General features: G+C 37.4%; 2 protein-coding genes across 2 annotated transcripts; both read left to right on the top strand.

Annotated features, from left to right (window-relative positions):
- Positions 1 to 1,428: 1,428 nt before the first annotated feature.
- On the top strand, positions 1,429 to 3,004 carry s100a10b (S100 calcium binding protein A10b). Its single transcript, XM_081388331.1, has 3 exons — positions 1,429 to 1,524; positions 2,076 to 2,225; positions 2,577 to 3,004. The coding sequence occupies exons 2-3, from the start codon at positions 2,085 to 2,087 to the stop codon at positions 2,742 to 2,744; spliced, it is 309 nt and encodes a 102-aa protein (XP_081244457.1). The 5' UTR covers positions 1,429 to 1,524; positions 2,076 to 2,084; the 3' UTR covers positions 2,745 to 3,004.
- Positions 3,005 to 9,506: 6,502 nt separating this feature from the next.
- s100w (S100 calcium binding protein W) lies at positions 9,507 to 11,143 on the top strand. Its single transcript, XM_081388368.1, has 4 exons — positions 9,507 to 9,625; positions 10,022 to 10,061; positions 10,201 to 10,343; positions 10,716 to 11,143. The coding sequence occupies exons 3-4, from the start codon at positions 10,203 to 10,205 to the stop codon at positions 10,893 to 10,895; spliced, it is 321 nt and encodes a 106-aa protein (XP_081244494.1). The 5' UTR covers positions 9,507 to 9,625; positions 10,022 to 10,061; positions 10,201 to 10,202; the 3' UTR covers positions 10,896 to 11,143.
- The last annotated feature ends 13,975 nt before the right edge of the window (positions 11,144 to 25,118 follow it).

Here is a 25,118-nt window from a genome sequence, read left to right as displayed (position 1 = left end):
CCTATACTAATAAAGATTCAATTTAGTTTCTGATAGTTCACCCAAAGATGACAATTCTGTTATCATTTACTCTCCCTCAAGTTGTTCTAAACCTGTATGCATTTCTTTCTTCTGCTGAACACAAAAGAAGATATTTAGAAGAATATGGGTAACCACACAGTTTATGGACCCCATTGACTATAAAAAAATATTATGGAAGTCAATGGGGCTCATCAACTGTTTGGTTGCAGACATTCTTCAAAATATCTTTTGTGTTCAGCAGAAGAAATAAATACATACAGGCTTGGAACAACTTAAGGGTGAGTACATGACAGTATTTTTTGGGTGAACTACCCCTTTAAAGACACCTCCTGTGTGCTGGGTAGAGACATCCCTTCATGCCTACTGTGCAGGTTGAAACAGGCCATATCTTTGCCAAAAGCGCCGGCCCTTCCCTTAAAAATGATGCCCTGCCAAGTATCCTCTTCTAACATTTGTTCTCAGTGGAGAGTCAGACAATGTTGTGTCAGACAGGAGCATTGTGAAAGTTTTGAGTCACACACTTAGGAAATGGTGGATAGGAATTTAAGGGCTGGTCCTCCTTGTGAAAACTTACTGAACATTCGTTCAACATGCATAGGAATGCACTGACCATAAAGTAGCACATATATACACACACACACACACATTACATTTATATTAAATTAAATTAGTTTCATTTAATAAAAGAGTGCTTTTTTGAGGCGCTTAGAGGACTTGCATACATCTCTATATGTAATATAATTCTATTATCATTTAAATATGATGTACACAAAGCATTGTGGAATTTACATGCATTTTTAATCACACATTTGTAATGATGAAACTAAAAAAAACTACAGTTAAAATCATAATCAAGTTTACATATGCTGTAATATGTTAGTCAGCACATCAAACTAAGAATACTTCTTTAAAGCACTACAAAAGATCAACCTTTTTTTTACAACAATAAATTAAAATGTACCTCAAAAAAGTTTGCTTTTCAATTATTTCAAAGTGCAGTGTACACAGTCATGAAAGTATACTCTCTTTATAAAAGTAGCCTTTTGTTTTAATAATATATTATCTGCAGGTACATTTGAAGATTTGAAGTAGGCTACACTACAAGTAAGCACACTTCTTTTTCACAAGGGTGGTTTGCTGGTTTTAGCTGGTTTACGATGGTCTAACTGGTTTCACGCGTTACAGTTGTGAGGTTTGTTTTTTCCTAGCAGAGTTGATTGGAGTGGAATTTCTCGTTCATAAATCTGTAACGGGACCACTGTTAAATTCATTTACATACTCATGCTTACATTCATTCGCGTTTGTAGCCTACTGTAAACCCGTCAGCATTTTCTGTAATGTTCAGCCCTAAACAGTTAACATTTAGGCTATAGTTCCCACCCAACCTCACACTCATCATTCGGGCGGAGCCCCGGTATAAATTCCTGCTCTGCTTGACCAACTCTTGCACAAGACATTCAGTACATTCTTTCATCTTCAGGTGACGCTCTGCCTTTTATAATCGTAAGTACGCAAACTTTTACTATTCTAGAACAAGTTGACATTTAAAATAAAGGCATAGTAGCCTACAAAATTGTTTTACTTAGTTATCGACTGATAGCGGTTTTTAAAAGTTTTTACCTTAGTATTATAAGATTTCTACTTGTTAAGTGATAGTAATACATAACTTTGAAATACGAACTGCACTTTTTAAATGGTGTGTGTGTGTGCGTATATGCACAGATTTTATGGCCGTCAGTGTCACTTAAGGCTACGTAATCTAAACGTTTTTATAAGTAGATTAAAAGTTAAAAATAACATTAATTCTGAAATACTTTTAACAATTGCATCAGGATATAGGCCTTCTAATAATAAATTGCCTCTTCTTTTTTTTAATGCATCTATTTGGCATGACATCTGGTGGGCATTACTCACACTTTGGCTTATTTCCAAATGGAAAAATCCACTTCTGTTTCCCAATCTGCCCAATGGGAGGAGAACAGTGGCTGTTTGCATAATATGCAGTTTGATTAAGGGATGAGACACAAAAACGAATACATTTTCTCTCACTGTAGACAGTCAAAATGCCGTCTGATCTTGAGAGAGCAATGGAGACTCTGATCACGGTGTTTCACCGTTATGCTGACACAGAGGGTAGCAAAGCATCCCTGAGTCGCAAAGAGCTCAAACGGCTGATGGAGAACGAGCTGACTAGCTTTCTGAAGGTACAAATTTCCATCTATCATACACCCGAGGCGGGACAACTTTAAACATAGGCTTGGGCCCTGTAATGATCAGGGCCCTCTAATGGTATAGCACGGGCAGGGCCGTACCAAGCATGGGGTGGGACCCAGTCCAAGGTAGTGGAAGCCACCCTCTGGTCCGTTCCCGTCAAGTGCGGGGCCTGGTGCGGTCGTAACGGTTGCACCGCCCTAAGGAGGGCCCTGAGCAAGGGGCCTCTGATATCCATACCGAATCATTCAGATCTTCTTCATATTTAACTCTTTTTCCATAATCTGTGAAAACCTACTTCCAATTCTATTATATTGCAAACATGTATCTTTTGTTTCTCCCAGAGTCAGAAGGACCCTGCTGCCATTGACAGGATTATGAAGGATCTGGACTCTAATGGAGACGGAGAGGTGAATTTTGAAGAGTTTGTGTCTCTTGTTGTGGGCCTCTCCATTGCCTGTGAACAGATCTACCAGACGCAAAAGCAGGCACTTGGTGTCAAAAAGAATTAAATAGCCAAACATGAGGGCAAAAAAGAATGTCTGTTTTTCTTTTTCATCATTTTGTTAATATGTTTTTCACTTTCAGTCACATGCCTTGAAGTTGTTACTACAGTTACACTGTATGTATGTTTTGCAAAAGAGGATGTTTTGTCATTTTTGTCCAGTGATGTTCAAATTCACTTTAAGTTTTTATAAGTGTCAGCATTGGGCACAAAATGTATTCTCAAAAGTCCTGTAAATTCCACCATGGAAATAAACACTCAATGATTTTCCTTTTTTTTTTTTGCCTCCATACTGTTCAGGTCGGACTCCAATATACTCTGCAAAATTATTAAGATATCATATCAGACGTTACTCTGATGAGACTTTTGGAGACAATTTCAAAAGAAAATGCAAACTGCTCTTTATGATTGTCTTAAGGGTGCAGACACACTGGAACTTAAAAACATCTTAGATTGAGTTTGAGAGTATCAAATACAATCTTAACATAGAATATTTTCCAGACATAAGCCTCTGAGAACTTTTGCTTGAATTAATATTTATATAATAAGGATAATTCTACAAAACAGGTTCCTTTTTTGTGCTTCATAAGCACATTTTCCCATGATTTTAAACATTTGATTAGATATATCAGCATTAAATTCTCTTTACAAGCACAAGGCGTGTAATATTAAATTACTCAGCTCTGTTATACTTTCTGTAGGCATTATGTCCCAACATACAGCATATTTATTCAACTTGAGATGATAATGCAATTTATTAACACATTATATAGGCTCCCTGAAATAATTTTTAAAAATGTTACAGTTTTATGTACGTTTCTGTTTTGCATTCTGTTTTCTGATGGCTTAACATGGTGACAGAAGAGCTACAAAACAACCTTTGCCTTTCCCAGAAATGACTGAAACTATAGTAGACACACAAATGGCATGATAACAGCAACAGCAACAACAACATGTGATAGAAATATTTTATGTAATGGTTATTTTCAACATTAAATGTACAGAGAAATGCAGACTAAGGATGCTCATGTCAAAGGCCATATACCAAAAAGTGCTTAACACAGCCATATGATTAGCTTAGATCATTACAAACCAATCACCAGAACAAATCACAGTGAAGAAGACTTGAGTGACATTGATTTTTACTCAACTGTATGATTTAAATATACATGTATCTTTCTATTCAGGAGACTCACTTGGTTGTTGTGGCCAGTGATCTCCCGGACGAGAATATTTTCATTTCTGCAAAGAGCAACTTGGGAGTCGTGTCAGGTATATGCTGTGCAGCTGAGAAACAGTTTCTACACTCAAAAGACAACAAAATAACATCTATGTGAGATTGAGGCAGAAGTACTAAAGATTCTATGGTCAAAAGACCACCGTAGAGACAGTGATAGTGTTGGAAGACTATAGAGCCACTTTCGGGGTGAGGCTGTAATACTCTGAGTTAGTATTAATGATCCTTTGTTGGACTGAGAAGGACGGTGAGAGTGTATAGATGCTAAAGGCCTGTGTGCTCATGTGTGATTATTGAGGTGTAGCTTCTTGACGGGACGCCGTCACCTTACTTCAGGGAAGTATTGTGTAGGCTAAGTATTCAGGTAATTCAGGGAATTACCTCGAGATACTGTAGTTATTATTTTTAACAACTGGAAGTTGTTTTAATTGTCCATGGTGAAGTCAGATTAAGTAGGTATATTTGTATTAAGAATTTCCACAACAAACACAATACAACACAGAAATGCCAATCCTTAAGAGCAACCAGACTGGAGGAAACACCATTTTCATAAACGGGTCAATCACAGACTTCAACAGTGACTTTGTGAATGTTCAAAGAGCAGCTAATTCACAGACTGTCTTTATTTTCTCTTCATGCTTCCTTTAAAATTCCCATAAATAATGGGATTCTCGTTGTCTAACACAGTAACAATGAGGGATATCACAAAGGTCTCTACCAATCCACTTATGCCTACAGTATGATACATCAGTCTGATACATAAATCAGATAATACATCATTGCCCAGTATATAAACATTTAAAATATATAAAGATATAGCCTATTTAAATAAACACATTTTATTGCCATGAAATTAGTTTTTAGAACTACAATATGACCAAGAATATGAAAAAGTAAATATGTTGTTTCTGAATGCTTTCTATTTTGAAAAGATAATCATCCCGCCCTCACTTAATCCTCTGTTTACACATCAGACATTCAGTAAACACCAAACACAGATTTAACTTTGAACCAGGCATATAATATTTAATGCAACACTGTAATGATATTAATGAATCTCAATTTATTTCTCTTTTTCTTTTTGAGTCTATCATTATTGTTTGATTTGTGGAGCATTAGGCTACTCGGCTGGGTTTTTTTAAAAAAAAAGCAACATCCTGTTCGGTCGCCCTACAGGTTGGAAGCGGAATTGTCCATTACCGCTGTCGTAAATAATTTCGCCGCCCGCAGCCTACCGTCGCACGCACGCTCGCTGTTTATTCAGCACCGGCTTTATATGAACGATGTCCACAGACAAGGTAGAGTATGTTGATTTCATGAAAGCATGATGTATTGCGACATCAGAAACTAAGAAAAACTAAATAACGACTATTGTAACGCTTGACGTAAAGCAAGTCAAATTTGTAGTTTTCTTATGTCTAATTCGAACTACAGAAACGCGACCCGGTTTGGCAAACTTGCATAGCGCGGTTATAGCAGATTTAGGGCTGCAAAGCGAATCCAGAAGTGCCTTTCACCCTGTTACGACTTGATGAACCACTGAAACCATTTTGGAAACATTATTTTAAGGTAAAAAATGTTACTTAGCCTAGTGTTGCTTTAAGCCATAGACTGTAAAAAAATATGGACGTAGTGTCCGTGACGTCACCCGTAGGTTTCTGAAGAGCATTTTTGAAGCCTAAAGTGGGCGGAGCCGGCCGTCGCCATCTTGGCCTTGCGTCACTCCCGGATAACAGAAAATGGACAAACAGGCGGGGCGTGAGTGGAGCTGAGGAGCGGAGCCTGGCCTGGCTATCTGAAATCACCTAGCTCGACGTGATCGAGTTAGCTGATGATGTAAAGCCAATTAAACGTTCCTATTTTTGCCCTTCGAAATATTATAATAGTTAAAAGACATGGCTACAAGTGAGACTGTGTATTACTTCGAGAGTGTTTGTGTACGACAGTGATTTATGTGCATACATGTCCGTCACTCTTTCATGGTCCGTCAGCGCGGCATCGCTCAAGTTCGTAGAGAGCTTATTCAGTCCATTTTAAATTCTGATGTTGGCCGTCTCTCAAATGGGTTAAACCATAGATATATTGCCTTTGAAGTGCAAGTAAATGCGCTAGAAAATCCACGCTCATTCACGGACGGAGAAAGCGCCGACGCCTGCATGATTTCATCTGACGGTAACCTACATAAGCATATTATAATCCATCTGTTCCATGGGAGCAGAACGAACGAGCATTTATTGACGTTTTAAATTTGAAAACCCCAAAAAGCAACGAAATTGTCAGACATCCATTAGTGCATGTTCACAGAGGAAAACAACTGAAATACAGCGCTGTTTTTTCTCTCGAACGATAACGACGGAATCCTAAGACGTGAGCTTTGTAACGTTACCCAAGTATTAAAATTGTATGAAATGATAATCCCGAAAAAAAGCACAAACACTGCAGAGATGGCAAGTTCAGCAGCTAACATTGCTGAGGTGAAGTGACGGCTAGTAACAGCAGACAAACGGCTAGCACTGACAGCGGCAATCCATCTGTCACTCAAGTGGCTTGGCCACACCCTTAAATTTAAATATTAATCAACTAAACGGACGAGTTATAAAATAATTCACCCCCCTCACAGTTGTTATGAAGGGCAAAATTAGCTGTATAGACCAAATCCACATACAGACACCAGGCTTTAAACACGTTTTTTTCTGCTGTAAAGTTGGTCATTTTAACATGGGGGAGATACAGATTTGACTCACTTCTGACAACAGCCTCAAGCGGCCAGTCAACGAATTACAGCTTAACTCACTTCCGTGTTGGTTTCAAGGGAGAGACGGGGAGGTTGCCGCTTGCTTTAAGCTCACTCGACATCATGCAGAGTGCTTGCAAGCTGGTGTTTATTGTAGATACACGTACCTGAATTCATTTTACATAATAATATATAATTTTAGGATCTGTTGATTCAAACAACTTTGGTGGTTTTCAAATGTACCCCTCCCCCCTCCACCGACAATGTGTGGGCGTGTTTGAAATCCGTGTAAACAGAAATATCACGTGTAAACAGTCGCGTTGCCTTGCAACCAGGATGACTCTTAAGGGTGTGTCAGCCACATGAGGTCATGGGAGAGCATGATTTGTCTGGACTTAAAATACAAAAATACATAGACCATAGATCAGTATAACTATAAGCAGTATATCAATACAACTACAATTATTATTACCATTATTATGCACATATTTATAATACTTGATATAATACATAACATTACATGATGCACAAACAAAGTGAATGGTACAAGGACACTTTTATTTATTTTTTATTTCTTGTAAAAGGGAATTAAAGTGTCTAATGTCTGTCATGTGACCATATAGACCTTATTCACAGCAGCGCCATCTTCGTTTTTTTTAACAGGAATGAAAGCAAGGTTGTGTGAGGGTCCGGGATAGACGTACATCTGTTCAGTGAGTTGTACTGGTGGTGTTGTATTTTTGGCTTGTTCTGCTGGCGAAACATAGCATTATCTTGCCAAAAAAAAAAAAAAAAAAATCAGTTGGCCAAAAAAAACAAACCCTAGACAATATTAGCTGTGTAAAATTATAAGTGACCTCAGAGCTTTATACAGCTTCTTACAGCGAATGCCACTGAAAACACGCTAAGTCTATCACAGCCTCGCTTTCATTCGTGGCGCAGCTCTTAATATTGTCTATTATAGTTCAGGAAGTTGATCACTAGATGTCAGCAGTATTCCACACGTCATGAGTTCTTCCATCAACTCGCTCTTCCTCTTCTCTCCTACTTTTATATTTCTCTATCTTGCAGACAAGTAACCCAAAAATGCTTTTTTTTTTCTTTTTTTTTTCTTCACAGATAAGATCAAACATGTCTGTAGGCTACATTTAGACCGCTGTTTTGCTGAATGAATGACTATGATGGATTATTTTAAAACTAACATGCTAATAACAAACACATTTGTGTTCCAACATTTTTATGTCAGATAAAGTGACACCAATGATTATATTTTTTGCAATTTATTTTTGTTATTTTCTTTTTTACTTTATTAGGCCCCTATAGTATATTATAATTTTTGGTTACAGATGTGTTACAGTGTAATTACACATTTTAGTAGCTACAGAGTATTTCAACTTATTAGGGTTTGAAATAAAAATGTTAGTTTATGTTATTCATGAATGCATAATTTACTTTTATTACAGTAAGTACATGTTACAAGGTCACTGTTACACACTGTAGAGCTCATGATCTCTCGAGTCAAATGCTCATGGCTATGGCACCTATACATAATGGCTCCTGTAATGCTCCTTTTTTTTGCGTGCATATTTGCTAAGGTGTGTTTGTGCAGTATTAAAACACCTGTGGTTATGCTTACCTTACAATGTAGAAGAACCTGCACTGAACAAAAGATAATTAAATAGAGTACACTTAAAAGCACACACCCTTCTTTTTAATACTCCACAGCCTAAAGGTTTTTCTCAGAGGTTAGAGGTAAAGACTTTGGTGGGGTTTACATTCACAGACATTTACTTTGCTGTTAGTGTTACCCATCTTGGTTATGTTCTGCAAATATATTAAAAAGATTCTGTGATGATAAATAATGGAAGATATATGATAAATAGGTTTGGTTAAGTTAATTCGAAAGGGTGTGTCTGTTTATCTGGCTGTTTACTTGGGTCTCCAAAAACTAGACTATATTACAACACTGGATGATGAGTCAGTGTCTTTGTATTTATGTCATGTATGAAAAGCTTAAGGGAAATTCTGTTGCTCCACAACCGAGCATAAAGATGAGCAGTCATTGTCTAGTATGGTTTTGTGCACCATTATTGTCTGCAGATGGCTTCATTATTGTTAGCGTTTCTGTGTACTGTGGATAAAGTATTTATGTACATAATATATATAATATACAATATATAGATTATATATAGTGTCCTTTAAAAATTATCATTTTGCAAATATCAGGCATTCTTTGATGTCTGAAGACTAGATTTAGAGAGGATAAGTGTGTCTCTGTTTACTGCAAATATGAAGCTTCGTTTGAAGCTTGTGATTCAAGCCTGCACGAAAATATAGCCAACAACGTCATAGCTACACAATGAGTCTTTCAGCTTTTTCCTAAATGTTGAAGATGAAACATTATTAAAAGAATGTTTAAAGAAAGGGCATGCAGTCACTTCAGAAAAATACATGCAACTATGGCATTCAGGGTGCATGAGACCAGTTAGTTCAGGCTTCCACAATTTTCTACGTGGAAAGAAGGACAATGGGCAACACCCAGAAGAGAGAGCGAAAGAGTCACTCATGTCCTATGTGACTCAGATTCCCCATGTCTGACTTGGGAAATCCCCAATCATTTTTTTGTTTTGTTTATTTACTATAATCAAATTGCATATCCATAGTGAAACACAGCAGAATATCATATTTGAATCTAAAAAGTGTAACAGATTACATAACCATGTATTATTTTACGATGCATGAGACTCATCAGACTGGTTTGGGCGTGCTACGAATCCTACATAGCCCAAGAATGAATCATTCCTGCCGCTGTGTGTGCGTGTGTGTGCTATGGAGAATTAAATCTGTGCTTTAAAAGCAGCAGACGATTTACTCCAACAAAACATCTGCATAACTTCTCTGGAACCACAACACTGAGGTAAGTGCAAGAAAATAAGAAGAGAGAAAGAGAAAAAGAAAGTGCAAACTGAAAAAGATTTTAGAAACAGTCTAGAGGAATTTACAGCACACTATGATGGATTTAATGCATGATTGTTATTTAACCCAAGTCTTATTTAAAGGGATATATCATTCAAGTTCTATCATTCACCATCTGTCATTCATTCACTCACCATCATGTCATTCCAAACCTGTATGAAATTATTTCTTCTGTGGAACACGGAAGAGGATATTTTTGAAATGTCAATTATTTTTGTCCGTTCAATGAAAGTCAATTGGGTCCAACATAAACATTGGAACCCACTGGCTATTATTGTACTGACAAAAACATTCTTCAAAATCTCATTTCATTCAGACCCTTTGTATCTTTGTGCAGCTTAAATTGCATTCCTGAGTTGCAGACCATCATTTTGTGGGTATGTCTTGCAGCAAATATAAATGTGTTGTTTGTTTTGCATTGGCCATAGACCTTCTTTATGGTGACTTTAAGATGATAAATGTGCATGAAGAGTTTCTGACTGGCATTAGTGAACTTCATGAATCTCTTTCTCATAGACATGTCTAAGCTGGAGAAAGCCATCGTGGCCATAGTGGAGGTGTTTGAGGAGTATGCAGGAACAGATGAGAAGAAGTCCCAGCTCAGTAATGCTGAACTCGGACAGCTTATTAAAGCCCATCTGACCAGTCCTGAATTTAAGGTTAGAATGAGAGAGATGCATAGAAAAAAAGATGACGTTTTGAGAAAGATAGTCATTGGTTGGGAGAAGTGAACCCCTCCAACATGTTGCAACAAATCAAAACATGTTTACAAAAAAAGTTGTGCAATTACTGTGCAGTAAAGGCTTATTATGGCAACCTGGCATGAGAAGCATTTCAAGTCGTAACACCCATGATGGAAACTCGAAAATATTCCTGCTCTTCATTCCTGCTCTCATTCCTTTGCTAACACACTTTTTAGAAACTCATGCACTGCTGCCCTTCATCATTTTTTTTTTTTTTTTTTTTTTGGAGCTATGAGTGGTATGTAAGTAATAACAGGATTGACATTCCTCCCTCTATGTCTGTCTCAGGATAAAGTGGATCCAGAGAATATTAAGGAGGTGATGGAAGAACTGGATAAGAACCATGATGGAGAAGTGAACTTCCGTGAATTCAGTCAGTGTATTTCTGGTCTAGCCAGGGCCTACTATATGAAGAAGCATGGCAAAGAAAAGAGCAGAGGGAGGGGCAGAGGGGGTCAGGATAAGTGAACACACACGTCCCTCACACACTTTTCTCACATGCCTCCTATAAGGTCCCAAAGTACCTCTCAGTGTCTCACACTGTACTTTTTAATGTGGCCAACAATTTGCTATGGTGTAAGACAGTATGGCACAATAGGAAATGGTGTTGTGCAAAATGCTTGTCCTCTCTAACAAACAGTATTTACTTATATACATTTTGCAAAAGTGTAATTTATTGTTCTGTGGACACTAATAAAAGTACTAGTAAAAGCACTAATCATGTGTACTTCTCACTTTTTTCTCTTCATTTAGTTTTTATATGACATAATATATACCAATTATTGCATTATTTCACGTAGGCTAATTATTTGTAAAATCTGCTCAAAATAACTTTATTTAAATAAATGAGTGCATGTTATATTTTAATATTAAATTATTTGTGTATGTTGGGGGGGGGGTATATTATTTATTTACATCATATCACATTTTGGGGGTAAAATACATTATATAAATATATATTTATGTCAGTTATTGCATGTTATGCTTCTTGTGAAAAATAATAATAAATTGGAACAAAAAACCTGAATTCACCCCACACTCAAAAGCACACGACTGAATCATTAAATTATGTTTTATTAACAAAGTTCGGGAGGAGCACTTTCAGATTAAACCAGGGTTTCTCAAACTCGGTCCTGGAGGGCCACTGTCCTGCACAGTTTAGCTCCAACCCTGATCAAACACACCTGAGCAATCTAATCAATGTCTTCAGGATCACTAGAAACTCACAGCTAGGTGTGTTTGATCAGGGTTGGAGCTATAAACTGTGCAGGACAGTGGCCCTCCAGGACCGAGTTTGAGAAACCCTGGATTAAACCTAATTAAACACCTGTGGAGCGCATTCAGATAATCAAAGCTAATTAAACACGAGTGGAGCACATTCAGTTAATCAACCCAATCAACGAATTAAGAGGTATATATACAGCAGACTTACCTCTGTTCGTCGACAGTTCAACAGCATCCATTCTGCTGTAATGATCTTAAGCATTTAAAGTGACAGACAAGCACGTGCTTAGAATAAACAGAACGATATCTTTATAGTTATTGTTCTTGGTGTGAATAGGCCTTAAGTTTAAGTCAAGTCACCTTAATTTAGGCCTATAGCACTTTACACAATACAAATTGTTTCAAAACATCTTCACAGGCATTAACAGAAAAATAATGAGTGATGAAAACAGAGTTCAATTCTGCTGTAAAAGAGCCCTAAAAAGACATAAAGAAAAACTTTGTAAAAGTACAAAGTTTTTGTAAAAGTTTTTGTACAAATAACTTTGTAAAAGTACAAAAAGACATAAAAATCATCAAATGTGGAAACAAACAGTTCAGTTCATATATAAAACAGCTCTGTAGAAAACAGTGATGTTGTCGTCCAGCTCAGTTCTTATCCAATAGTGTCAGTGCATCCAAGACAAAAATATTGCTGAATATTAAAGGGGTGGTATAATGCCCTTTTCACAAGATGTAAAATAAGTATCTGATGTCCCCAGAGTTTGTATGTGAAGTTTTAGCTCAAAATACCCCAAAGATATTTTTATATAGCATGTTAAAATTGTCAATTTTTGAGGGTGAGCAAAAATGCACTGTTTTGTGTCTGTTCCTTTAAATGTAAATGAGCTGCTGCTCAAGGCACAGAGGGCGGAGCTTCAACAGTTTGCAACAGAGACATGCACTGACAACTTTTAGCCTTTTATGTTCAAACTGGATTCAGACAATGATGGAGAGACCCAAGAAGAAGTAACAACATGTAGATTGCAACAGGACGTTTCTGAATGGTCAGTTGATGAATTTATGTATCCTATGTGTAGTCATCTTCTAGTCATTGATTGGCATATTCTGTCTTGATAATCTATAAATCATGTTCCGGGGGCGGGGTTTATGTGAATTTTAGGGTTGGTGATGTCACTAACCCGGGAGGAATGTTGTGTAGTCCCAACCAGCCGTTTGTTGTAGCGGTTTCTTTAAAAGCAATATCTCCCTTTGCTTTGAACTTTGAGCGTTGTAACTTTGCAGATGTTGTTTATGCTCAAACAGCAACATTACACACTAGCTAAATTTAGAAAAGTGAAATCATAATCAACCACCCCTTTAAGTGTCCCCAACTAAGCAAGCCAAAGGTGTGCTCAAACTCCATCTGTGACAGAAATGGAGTAAAAACTTTGGAGATAGCAGGCTCAATCGGGGGACCAGTCCTCATCTGGCCAAATGAACCAACATACTGTGGTTTAATTCCAGGCTGCATCACAAGTCAGATTGTGGATTGGTGTCATTCAGAATATTCCATCCAGTTCATTCTGCTTGAAGATTGGGATATATCACACCGGCATATGTTGGGGAGGAGTTGAAGCTGAGTCTGTGCAGAGGTCTGCTGCAAGTTTAGTTGAGTTTACTCAATTCAGTTCATCAATAAATACATTTTTGAGTGTATAAAAAACTTTGAATGCAATAAATATTTTTTTTCCTTCTAATTGGACTTTTTGTACTCTTGTACTCTATGGCAGTTGACCTACTTGCTCTATGCAAACATGAATGCAAATATGTTCTAATAGGATAATCGCTTTGTAACATTGTTTGGCAAAAATGATTCTGTCACACCTCCTTTTTACACATGCTGTCATCCTCTGTGAATGTACAGTGACCTTAAAAAATGTAACAAAATGTTTTAGGTAAAGTAGGCCTACCCTATGAAAAAGTCGAAAGAGTCAGAATTTAAATCTTTCTTAAATTTACATAAAATATATGCTATATTTTAATCAAATTCATACAAAAAAAAAAAGTATACACAAACACAATTAACCTACCCTTGCCCTATCGTGTATGCCAGCCTTTCTCAAACTTTTTTCAGTCAGGGCACCTTTCAAAAGTGCATAAAATCTCAAGGCACCCCAGTGTAAAATATAATTTAAAAACACTGCATAACCCAAATGCAAATGCAAATTTTATATATATATATAAAATGAATTGACAATTTTATTAATCCTTTCATATGTTTAACCCTTTCACACATAAATTTAATATATTCTGGCTGACCCCCCCAGCGTGAGTTTTTCTAGGGGACCATTATTTAGAATGTGTCACTTTATGGTTTCCATGGTGACGCGTCATTGCTTGTCACGTGACACACCGCTGCAACTGCAACAACAGAGATGTTCATTATGATCTGCTTTTATGTCATTTTTACTTTTTTATTCAAAATATTCACAAATTTGTTAGATATGGCATGAAATATCTGATATTCCGATTGTCAAATATATGCAAGTGGAAGTGTTTTGTTTTTTGAACACCATTTTAACGATCGCGTTAGTTGAGCTGTATGCGCGATGGGCGCCGCCATGTTAGTTTGTGCCGCAGACGCAGTTCAGAGAATCGGATCTGTTGGATTTACAACAAGTGAATTCATCCACTTCTCCCGAAATACATAAAAGTAAGTGGCAGGTGAACTGGGAGAAGAATAGAGTAAATTTTAAAGTTACTTACACAATGTGTATCTGATATGAATAAAACTAATTATAATATAAATTATTATTATTGCCTCTTCCTTTGACATCAGTGTGTATTTTACAAACTCTAAATGTATTGTTTTTTTAGTAATTATGTCTGAAACCTAAAACAAACATTATGTGGATGAAAACACTGAAAAGTTGGCTCAGCGCCAGCCAACGCGCGAAAGCACATTTGAATTTAGCAGTTGATCACGTCATGCTCTGACCGTTCTAATCACACCGGTGCTCCAGGGACCAGCCTAGACTGATCGTACGTGCGAAAGGGTTAAAAGAAGAAGAATGTATTTATGTAAATTCAAATATATTTATATATGAAATGTCAGATTTTTTTTTTTTTTGTAGCCTACGTAATTTTTTGGCGGCACCCCTGACAAAGTCAGGAGGCACCCCAGTGTGCCGCGGCACCCACTTTGAGAAAGGCTGGTGTATGCATTTCATAAAGGCCTAGATCAAACAGAGGTGTGCTGACAGGAGGCAGTTTTGTTTGAAGTATCTCACTGACTTATTCAAATTGACATTTCTGCTGCAGTGCAAAGGCAAATAACTCACCCATTTTGATTACAGGCAATCCAGCTTAGCTGATTGTAGTCAGGCGATCATTTACATTTATGCATTTGGCAGACGCTTTTATCCAAAGCGACATACATTGCATTCAAGGTACACAATTTACATTTTATCAGTTCTTGCTTTCCCTGGGAATCGAACCCATGACCTTGGCATTGCTAGCACCAACGCTCTACTGTTTTAAAAAAAACTCAATATTCAAATTCCCAATATAACAGTCAAAGAAAGCAAGATAATAGATTGTTACATAATAGCAGCTTTAGAAGTTCAAGGTGTATTTAAGGAACCTGTTAGCCAACTGCCACTAATTCTTTTCTCACATTTGTTTAGGCAATACCAACACGTTACAACATGTAGCCTACCTGCACAGAGAAAATAAAAATCTATGTGAAATGCCCCCTGATAGTTGACTAAACATTAGTTGACGAGGTGAGGCTTAGTCGACCAATATTTTAGTTGCTTTGTTACTTAAATAAAAACACTCCACAGGAAGTGGCAAAGTCACGCAGTCCGTGAGCGGCATATAGTTAACTGCGTTTTGTTACAGCAGTCTATGTCGGGCAGGAAATCCGAACATTCACCTATCATCCATCGTCCTCAAATATGGTTTATCATTTGAAACATGTAAGTAACTTGGCCGCTCGCTCTAACGTTAACCTAAATAAATGTGCGCAATGGTGGGTCCGAAATTGTGCACTGTGTAGGTAGGCCTACTACAATTTGAGCTTTATTCCTTTTTATTTATGACTACTATTTCGAATACTAATTCGGACATACAGTTGGCGTAGGCTACCGTTTTTCGCTTACTATACTGTAAGGAAATAATCGATTTTGGACGCAGTGCAAGTGTTTGTGCGGAGTGTGGCAGCTAAAGGATAGCGCTTACTGCATAACATGGAGACGCCAGCGTTTTCCTGATAACAATGGAAACAATCATTTTTGGTCATGCAGATAAGTGTAATACATCATTAGAAACTGTAACTATTTTTTTTGTAAACTCACAATAGCAACTAAATGTTGTGCTTTTGTAAAATAAAGAAAAACAGTTTAGTAGTTTAGTGTTTTTTTTTTGTTTTTTTTTTACTTTTCAGTGTGTTCACAGACATTTTAAGCCGCACTATATGTATTATATCAATAAATTCATGAAGCATGCTGCATGGAAACTTCCTGCAGGGACACCTGTCTCTCTGCAGTATATATTGTTTTTCCCAGAGTGCAGTCCCTGTCCTCCACACCTGTATAGCAGTCTAATGTAAGAGCGAACACACCCACATGTTCCTAAACACACAAAGCACACAAACAGCATCTCGATGAGGCTTGTTTACAAAGGACAGATGGCATTTTGCTTGGAAGAAATACTCTGCACCCCACATGATGAAACCTGGAAAAAAAGTCATAATGTGAGGAAAATTGCACCTAATTTGCACCATAACAGTACAATTGTATTACACTTATAGATTTAAAAGTATATTTTTAACAAATGCATGAGTGCATTTACTGTGTTGCTGGTGACGAGATTGAGTAGGTATGTCTAATCTTTCGACTTGTAGTCTACTACAGTACATTGCATATTCAATTATTAATGTTATAAAGTCATTAATCTCTTACTGGAAGGTCATTTGCTGTAACTCAATGTCAGAACACATTGGGTCTGCAAGAGACTGATTGTTTAAAATGTGAAACAGTGTAGATGATTGCATGAGGTGTACAGGCATGACTTTGAACCGCATTCAAATACTGGCTGGCAGTGACTCATCTTTTGCCCGTTTAGATGCCTGATAACTGCAGGAAATAATTTCCCTTTGGTGCATTTCCATAAATCAATTATTCAAATTAAGAAGAGAACACCCATGTCCCACCCATGTCATTCCTTTGGCATGATTTAGGTGTGGTGACATGGTGACAGTTTCAATTGTTCAACTTCAAGAACGAACAAAAGAAAAGCCAACTAAACGCAAACAAAGACACAGAACAAAGACAGACAAACAGAAGCATAAAAATCATATATGTTCAGAGGTGATAAACATAGGCAAGAGTTTAAAATGCACATTTACATAAATCCATGTAGCAAAAAAGAAAACACCAACAACAAAAGTGATTTACCCTAGAAAGACTGTCACTGTAATAATGCTGTAATATAAAGTTTCAGAGCTGCAATGGGAAAAGTATTACATATACAGATCGAACACTGACCGCAGGCTTCTGACTGGAACATGGATTTGCAGAAGTGAATGGAGGTAATTGGTGCACATATGTCCAATGTGTGTGCTTTTGTGTGTCCAAAACACACAAAAGCACACACACACACACAAATTCTGAGTTTCATAACCCCGGGTAAAAAACGGTGCTAACCCCCTTTCTAAATTACAAATGTGAAACATTCCTTTACCCTGGGTTAAAGCGGTGTTTAGAACGATGATAACCCGGGGTTAAGCACAGTGTGAAAAGCCCTATTAAGACTAACAGAGACCCCAGTGCTATTAGTCTCAGAGGGGTCCGACACACCTTCATTTGGCAGACTCTGCAGAGACTTACTGATTGCATGATCATTTTGCACATGTATTTCTATTAATGCAGAATTAAATGCAAAAAAACTCAAGTTCCAAATGTAGGTGCTTCTACAGTAAAATAAAATTGTGATGCAGACTGTAATCATCATCACACCATGTCTGTTCGTTTTGCCAGATGAGAACTGGTCTCCCGATTGAGCCTGCTTTCTCCCAAGGTTTTTTCTCCATTTCTGTCACATGATGTTTTGGTTCCTTGCCAGTGTCACCTTTGCTTAGTTAGGGACACTTCATATTCTGCAATATTATTGACCACTATTGGCTGAGAACTGAACTTAGCTAAACAATGACATCGCTGTTTTTGGCAGAGCTGCTTTATAGCTGAATTTAACTCATTTCATTATTAATTAACTTAACGCAGTTATTAAACTGAACTGAATCAACACTAAACTGAGCTCAGCATGCAGAACAATAACACTATTGTCTCTTTAGAATGCATTACAGAAGAACTGAATTCAGTTTGCATCATTGATCATTACTTTCCTGTTTATTAAAGCTGCTTTGAAACAATCTGTATTTAAAGCGCTATATAAATGAAGGTGACTTGACAATTTCGGCGTACACATACTGACTTTCCCTGTGTAAAAATGGCTCATGTGGTATAGCAAGCCAAAAAAAACATACATCCTGTGGAAAGTTTAAAATGGGTTGCTGACCTTGCGGTAAGTTTAGTGAGAGATGACTGGATGGTCATAGTTAACTTAGCCAGGGACAATGGTGGAGGTGAGAGAGACAGAGAAACCTCAATACCACACTACCTCAATCACACTCACAAACAATGCACACTCACACTTTTGGCTGTTCCCTAAATAGCGTGATTGGTAGTCAACTGCTTTCCAAATAGATAGTATTTTAGATAAGAGGGAATAAATGGTTACTGTAGAGCATTCACCTAATGCTCGCTTGGAGTTTAATGTGCCTTTGTAGCCACCATACTTGTTATCAGAGACTGCGCCTGCGCAAAAGGGGCTGGTGGACATACGAGGCTTTGCTACCTGATACTGAGAGCTGTACGAGTGAGGCTAATAAACAGAACTCGGTTTATAAAGTATTCCCTTTGCGTGGTCTTTCTACAGTTACTTTAATTTGTTTGGGGGAAAATTGGATAGTTTGTTGCAGGTAAATGTTGCTGAACAAAGGCAATTAAACGGTCCTCATCTGACTTTTTTTAAATTCCAATTGATTAGAATGTTATTCAATATTCTTTATCACCATACAGCGCAGACCAGTTTCAGTTTGTGTCAGTTGACACGGTTATAGTTTGTATTTCCGGCGTGATGCAACAAAATCAGGATTAGGCTGTACGTAACCTTGGTGATGCAGGATAATCACATCATACATAAAGGTAATCATACCGTGCTAAACCATGCTCACGTGGAGATATAACTGGAAATGTTCCTCACTATGTGAGGATGCTCTGTGTAATGGGTAGGTGATAGGGCTCAGGTCTTAATAGGATTGTTATAGTGGAAGTCATTTTCTATTGACATCCACATAATACTGTTAAATTATTTCAATGATTCAATAAATTTCATCAATTCATTGATTCTCCCATTTAGCATCCACCTGGATGACGCGACGGCAGCCATATTGCGCCAGAACGCCCACCACACACCAGCTTACTGGTGGAGAGGAGACAGTGATGAAGCCAATCAGTACATGGGGATGATTAGGAGGCCATGATGGACAGAGGCCAAGGGGCAAATTTGGCCAGGATGCCGGGGTTACACCCCTACTCTTTTTCAAAGGACATCCTGGAATTTTTAATGACCACAGAGAGTCAGGACCTCGGTTTAACATCTCATCCGAAGGACGGGATAATGCAGCATTTCATTTCCAGGCAGCCTTGTATAAGCTGTGCAAATTACAACTAAGCAAAACTTAATTTGACTTTACTTCACTTGAGACAAACTTCATTTTTAGTGTACTCAAGAGCAGAGAAAACATAATGGAAGCACACAAGAGAGTAGCAAACAGCACAGCACAGGACAAGACGCTTAAAAGTGGAGGATTTCCTCTGTATACAGTATAAGTTTACTATGCCAGTGTGCCAGAGTGGAGAAGCTGGCAGCAGGAAAACATTTTCTTTTATCAGCCCACAGAGAGAGAGAGAGAGAGAGAGAGAGAAAGGGTGAGAGAGGAGAAAACACAGAGAGACAAAGAGAGAAATGAGAGGTGGAGGCCAGTGTGAACATTATGTGTGATTTTCCATTCTGATGTACAAAAGAATAGAAGTTAAATAACAAAACACAAAGCGTTTCCTACAGGAAATATCAATTCATGCACACAAACACTACCAAACAAAAATATGTTCTGGGAACGGTTTTCTAACATTCCCATAAAGTTACTTCTGTCATGACAACTCTCGGAGTGTTTGGCATGGTAATGGATATGACCATGTTGATATGTTTGGTCTAGAAATACCTGCTACGCTGCTGCTGCTGTTTGCTGCTGCAGAGCAAGTAAGACATGCTGCTGCTGTACAAAACAGCATACATGATTTACAATAGCAGATCATATCAGGTCTAATGATGGTTTGATTCTTAAACGAATCATTCTTTTGAGTCGGTTCTCAGGAAGTAACCGATCGAGTTGCTTCACTAATTTAACTGAATCGAGTTTAATTTAGGGTTGATGACGCAAGACGCACTGCTAAAGTAGCACGTCCGACTCAAAAAGAACCAACTAAGCCGGTTTAACCAGTGTCGAAGTTTGCCGAGGATTACAGAGGAGCTGATAGTGATGAATGAGTTTACGATACTATGCCAGCCTGAGGCACATACTGGAAATATGCTAAAACCAGCAAAAACCTTCTGTTGAGAGATGCATTTTACTATAGTTTATTGTGCATGCAGATTATATTTTATGTCATCTTTGTGAAATCAAGGAGTTTATAAGACTGGGTTATTCTTTAGACATGTAGATCATATCCACGTTTGTGCATCAATGCGTGTTGTAATGTGTGCTGTAGGTGCGAAACTTTTAGGAATCTTATCCAAGATAGGCTCTTCAATATCGGTCAGACGTATCCGACATAAAGGATCCGCAAATTAAACTGTGACCACAAACACCATTAACTTAGGGTACGTTTACAGGACAACGGTATGCTTATTTTTCAATTGAGAATTTGAAAAAAAGAAAAACTTCTTTTCAACGCGTACAGACGACACCATTGTCAAAACGTTCCCCATTTACACGGATCTGCGAAAACGACTAAAAACGCTGTATTCTGCTGCCAGGCCATTAGATGGCGATGAAACATTTAGATTGAACGTGTAATACGCATGTGAATGATGTCATTGTTTTCACAGATTGGCAGGTTTGTTGTTTACATGGAGACCGGTTTCAAAAACTTGTACTTTTGAAAGTTTGCGTTTTACCCACTTTTTTTTATACGCCAAAACATATAAAACGGTGTAATGTACACAGCCCCTGAAGTGAATGAAAGGCAATAATAAGCAATTTGCGTTCACACAAATAAATTTGAATAAATAAATAAACAAATTATTTGAATGTTTCAATATGCGTTGACACAAGTGACTTCATTTGAATGTTTCCTTGATATAACATGACACTGAGTTGTTAGAAAAGAAATGCATTGTTACATAATTGCTGATGATGTAAGGAATCGTTATTTTGAACCGGTTCATTGAAACGAACTGTCCAAGAACTGGTTCGTGGAAATGAATAAGACTTTACATCATTATACTGTCTGGGCAATGTAGGAACCAATCAGCTGTGCCTTAAAGAGAATGATGTTATTGCAAGCAGATCGAGTTAATAAGGACCTATCAGTGTGCCGTCAAGAGAGACAGAACTTTGTATGAAAACGTTATTTTTCAATATTTTAGAGAGTTCAAAAGCATCCAGGTTTTAAATTATTTTAAGAATGTATTTTTTTCTTAGTTAGGCTATATGAACGTTAGAAAAAACATTAAGGGAATGCTTTCTTTTATCATTTTGCGAGTATTATGGGAATGTTACTTTTGAATGTTCTCTGAACCATCTGAAACAAAGTAGTAACGTTTAAAAACATTAGACAAACATTCAACCAAAATGTTCCAGAAAAACGTTCCATGAATGATGTATAAATAACATTTTTATGCTAATGTTTTGATAAAGTTATTAAAGACCAGATAACTTTGAACATGTTCTATTAACATTACTGGAAGAACTTTGTTCATAACTTTGAAAGAACCTTGCCAAGAATGTTCTAAGAATGTTCACTGTTAGCTGGATATCTACTTTTTGATTCATTCATTTAATATTATACAGAAGAAAAGGCCAGAAGTTTTAGTGCAGCTCTCCAGTCTAAAGCAATCTGATATTTCACAGAGATGTAAAGTCTCTCCAATGGCTCTAAAATTCACACTAATCCAGGCCTCATCACACAACACACACACACACACACACACACACACACACACACACACACACACACACACACACACACACACACACACACACACACACACACACACACACACACACACACACACACACACACACAACACACAACACACCCTCAGCTGTGTGACAGGGTGCTTCCCCTCATAGGGCTATATTAGAAATTTTTAGATAACTGTCTGAGTCACACAAGCAGGCCCTCTGTAATTAACTTGCGATGAAAGAAGTCCCTTTGTGCTTCCCTTTGCAGCTGATCGGATGGTAGTGTCTTTTTTTCTTTGGCAATCATCATAGTTTGAATTGTTAGGCTGATCTGAATTTATGCAATGATCTCCTTATAGTTGGTACTCTGGGAAATGGCTCTCATTGAAGAGAACTACAGGCTAAGAAAGAGAAGTGTAGACTAGTTGTCACACTGAATATTTGTCAGGGTAGGGTTATGTTTAGGCAGGATTTAAGCACAGCAGAATATTCTTTAATGCTACAAAACTCAAAATAACACTTCATATACTCAGGAAACAAAACACAGATAAGATAACAGCTCAAAATAATGAGGAAAACAAAGGGCAACTGAAACACATGAAGATAATCAAAGAAACTCCAAAGAGGCGTGACTTAAATCAGCAATCAGGGCAACAAACACGGTAATCACGGTAACAGGCAGGAAAACTAGACTAAACGCTCAAAACACAGAAAAACAGAACATAACCCTTCCTATCAAAACTAAAACAATTATATAATACGAAAGAATTCACAAAACAGCAAAAACATAGAAGATAGCATACTAAAGAATCGAACAATTTTTTTACATTTAAAACATATGACAACTTGCCTCAACCTGACCTTTATGAAAAAGGCCTTTTGCAGATGTCTGGATTTAATATATGAATGGGAAGGAGAGGGATATTTATTTTGTTTGTCATGATGTTATATGTTTTGTATGCTAGCTATGTCAACACAGTATAATAAGTGGTTCATGCCAACTGTAGCCAATCAGAGCAAAGATAATGTCTTTTGACTTGCAGGAAAGTCATTTCTATACACAATAACTTTCTTCTTATACTTGATATGAAAATTGAATGAGTTTGTGCCATGCTTTTGTGCACATTTATTCATAGCAACACGCATATCTTCAAAGAAAGGCCAACCTCCTGCCAAAACAAGTATTTCCACCATGTCCTGTCCTCTCATGTTCTCATCCACACTTGCACACTGTGATACACTGAGAGTTTGAAGCCGACCCTAACTAACACTCGTGGTCAAAATGGCGCCAGGGAGGTCCCACTTACTCAGAGAATGTTTTTGATGGTGACTCATGAGGAAACTGGCCACAGAGTGCATGAGATTTAATCATGAGCTCTTGTTTGTCTTCTCCCAGCTGCTGCATCCAACTTGCCATTGCATGAACACATAGGTGTGCATGTGTATATGTTTCTCACTCATTTAAAGGAACAGATCACCCATGAAAATTCTTTCTCAACTCTTTCTTGTAGTCCCAAACCTGTATGACTTTCTTCTGCAAAACATAAAAGAAGATATTTTAAAGAATGGCGAGTAGATGGTGACAAAATTGCTGTTTTTGCCGTTTTAATTGCTGAGTATCCCTTTAAGGGAAATAAACAGCGCACCAAAAAAGTTAAATGCATTAACGTGCACAAAGAACAACTGTGGTAAAAAAAATAACCCTGAAATTCTACTCGAATGAGTCACCAAACACAGAGGTTAAATAAGGCCAGTCATCTCCTCCGCCTCCTTTCCCCCCCTCCTTTCTCCCTCCCTGACTTCTCTTATTTCTAGCTCTGTCTTCAAATCGGTCACTGGTCCTGAAATACCAGTACTTTTGAATGCTTTTCACATGCTTTTTACTATGTTGGTTTGACATGCAATGTCCCTCCCCTTTTCCCTTATTCTCTCTATTTCCATCTATTTCTTTATTCACTTTTTCAGCAGTGCATTGCTATAAAAGCTGCAGCTTGTGTAAGCCCATGCTTCCGCATCACAGCTGTAAAACAGGATACATATTATACTGTGCCATCTAGTAGCATTCGTTCAAATCAGAATGAATACAGTATTCCTTATTTCTCCTCTTATATAGTATTTTGTGTGACTAGTTTTGTTTGGCTGTGCACTGTCAGAAAAAAAAGTACATTATTGTCTCTTTAGGGGTACAACATCTTGTTATTAGGGCAATACCCACAAAGGAATACATTTGTACCTTATATACTCCTAAAGTGGTGATATCAGTACCTTAAAGGGATAGTGCAGATTGTAAAGAACTTTTTTTGTTCATTCAATGAAAGTTGATGGGGTCCAAAACAACATTGGCCCTCACTAACTTTCACTGTATTTCACTGTAATTTTCATTTTTAGATGTACTGTCCCTTTAAGACTCTAATATGCAGAGTCCATTTGAGGATACTGTCCCAGTGACAAATTATTATTTATTTTTTTTGCACTTTTTTTTTTCCTTTGTTGTTGGTATTCCATTTTAAGGTGCAGGCTGAATCTATACTAGGAATCTAAAATGCTCTAGCAAAATGTACTTCACAAAATATTTTTTTAATCACTGCTTTGTGGTATAACATGCTTCCCATTAAGCATTGCAATAGGCTATGGGATATGCATTTTTTTTGTTGGTCTTCCACAACATTTAATGCAGATAAGTAGCTTTTGACTGCTATAAGCAGGCATATAGTCTCTATGTGTTGTTGCCTTTTAGAATTTCTTAGAATAATAGACAGTAATCCTGTCTATTATGGCTGGTTAAGACTGCTGGAGCAACTCCATTATGATTGCAACATAACTTAAAGCAGTAAATTCATGACATCTTTTTCTGATTAATGACACATACAGTGTGCGATTTCAATACCTAATGGTTTAAACTTGTGCCCTTTAGCTGTGAAAAATTAGATTTTGCCAATTGCATAAATCCAGCCTTTATGTTAAGTAATGTGCCTTAAGAACTAGTCTGACCAACTAGCAGTTAGACATGGGGTAATCAGTCTTACTTTTCAGATTAAAATTAGACCAATCTATGTTTTTATGTAAAAGTTATTACCAGTCGTAAAGAAAAAAAATATGGACATGGTCATTTTGATGAATACATCTGTATTCGTTTAGCGAAAGACTTTTTGTCACATTTTCATTCAACTTGA

The sequence above is a fragment of the Scardinius erythrophthalmus genome (assembly GCF_964197995.2).
Source record: "Scardinius erythrophthalmus genome assembly, chromosome: 16".
Classification (NCBI taxonomy): domain Eukaryota; kingdom Metazoa; phylum Chordata; class Actinopteri; order Cypriniformes; family Leuciscidae; genus Scardinius; species Scardinius erythrophthalmus.
This window is presented reverse-complemented; position numbering and strand designations above follow the sequence as displayed.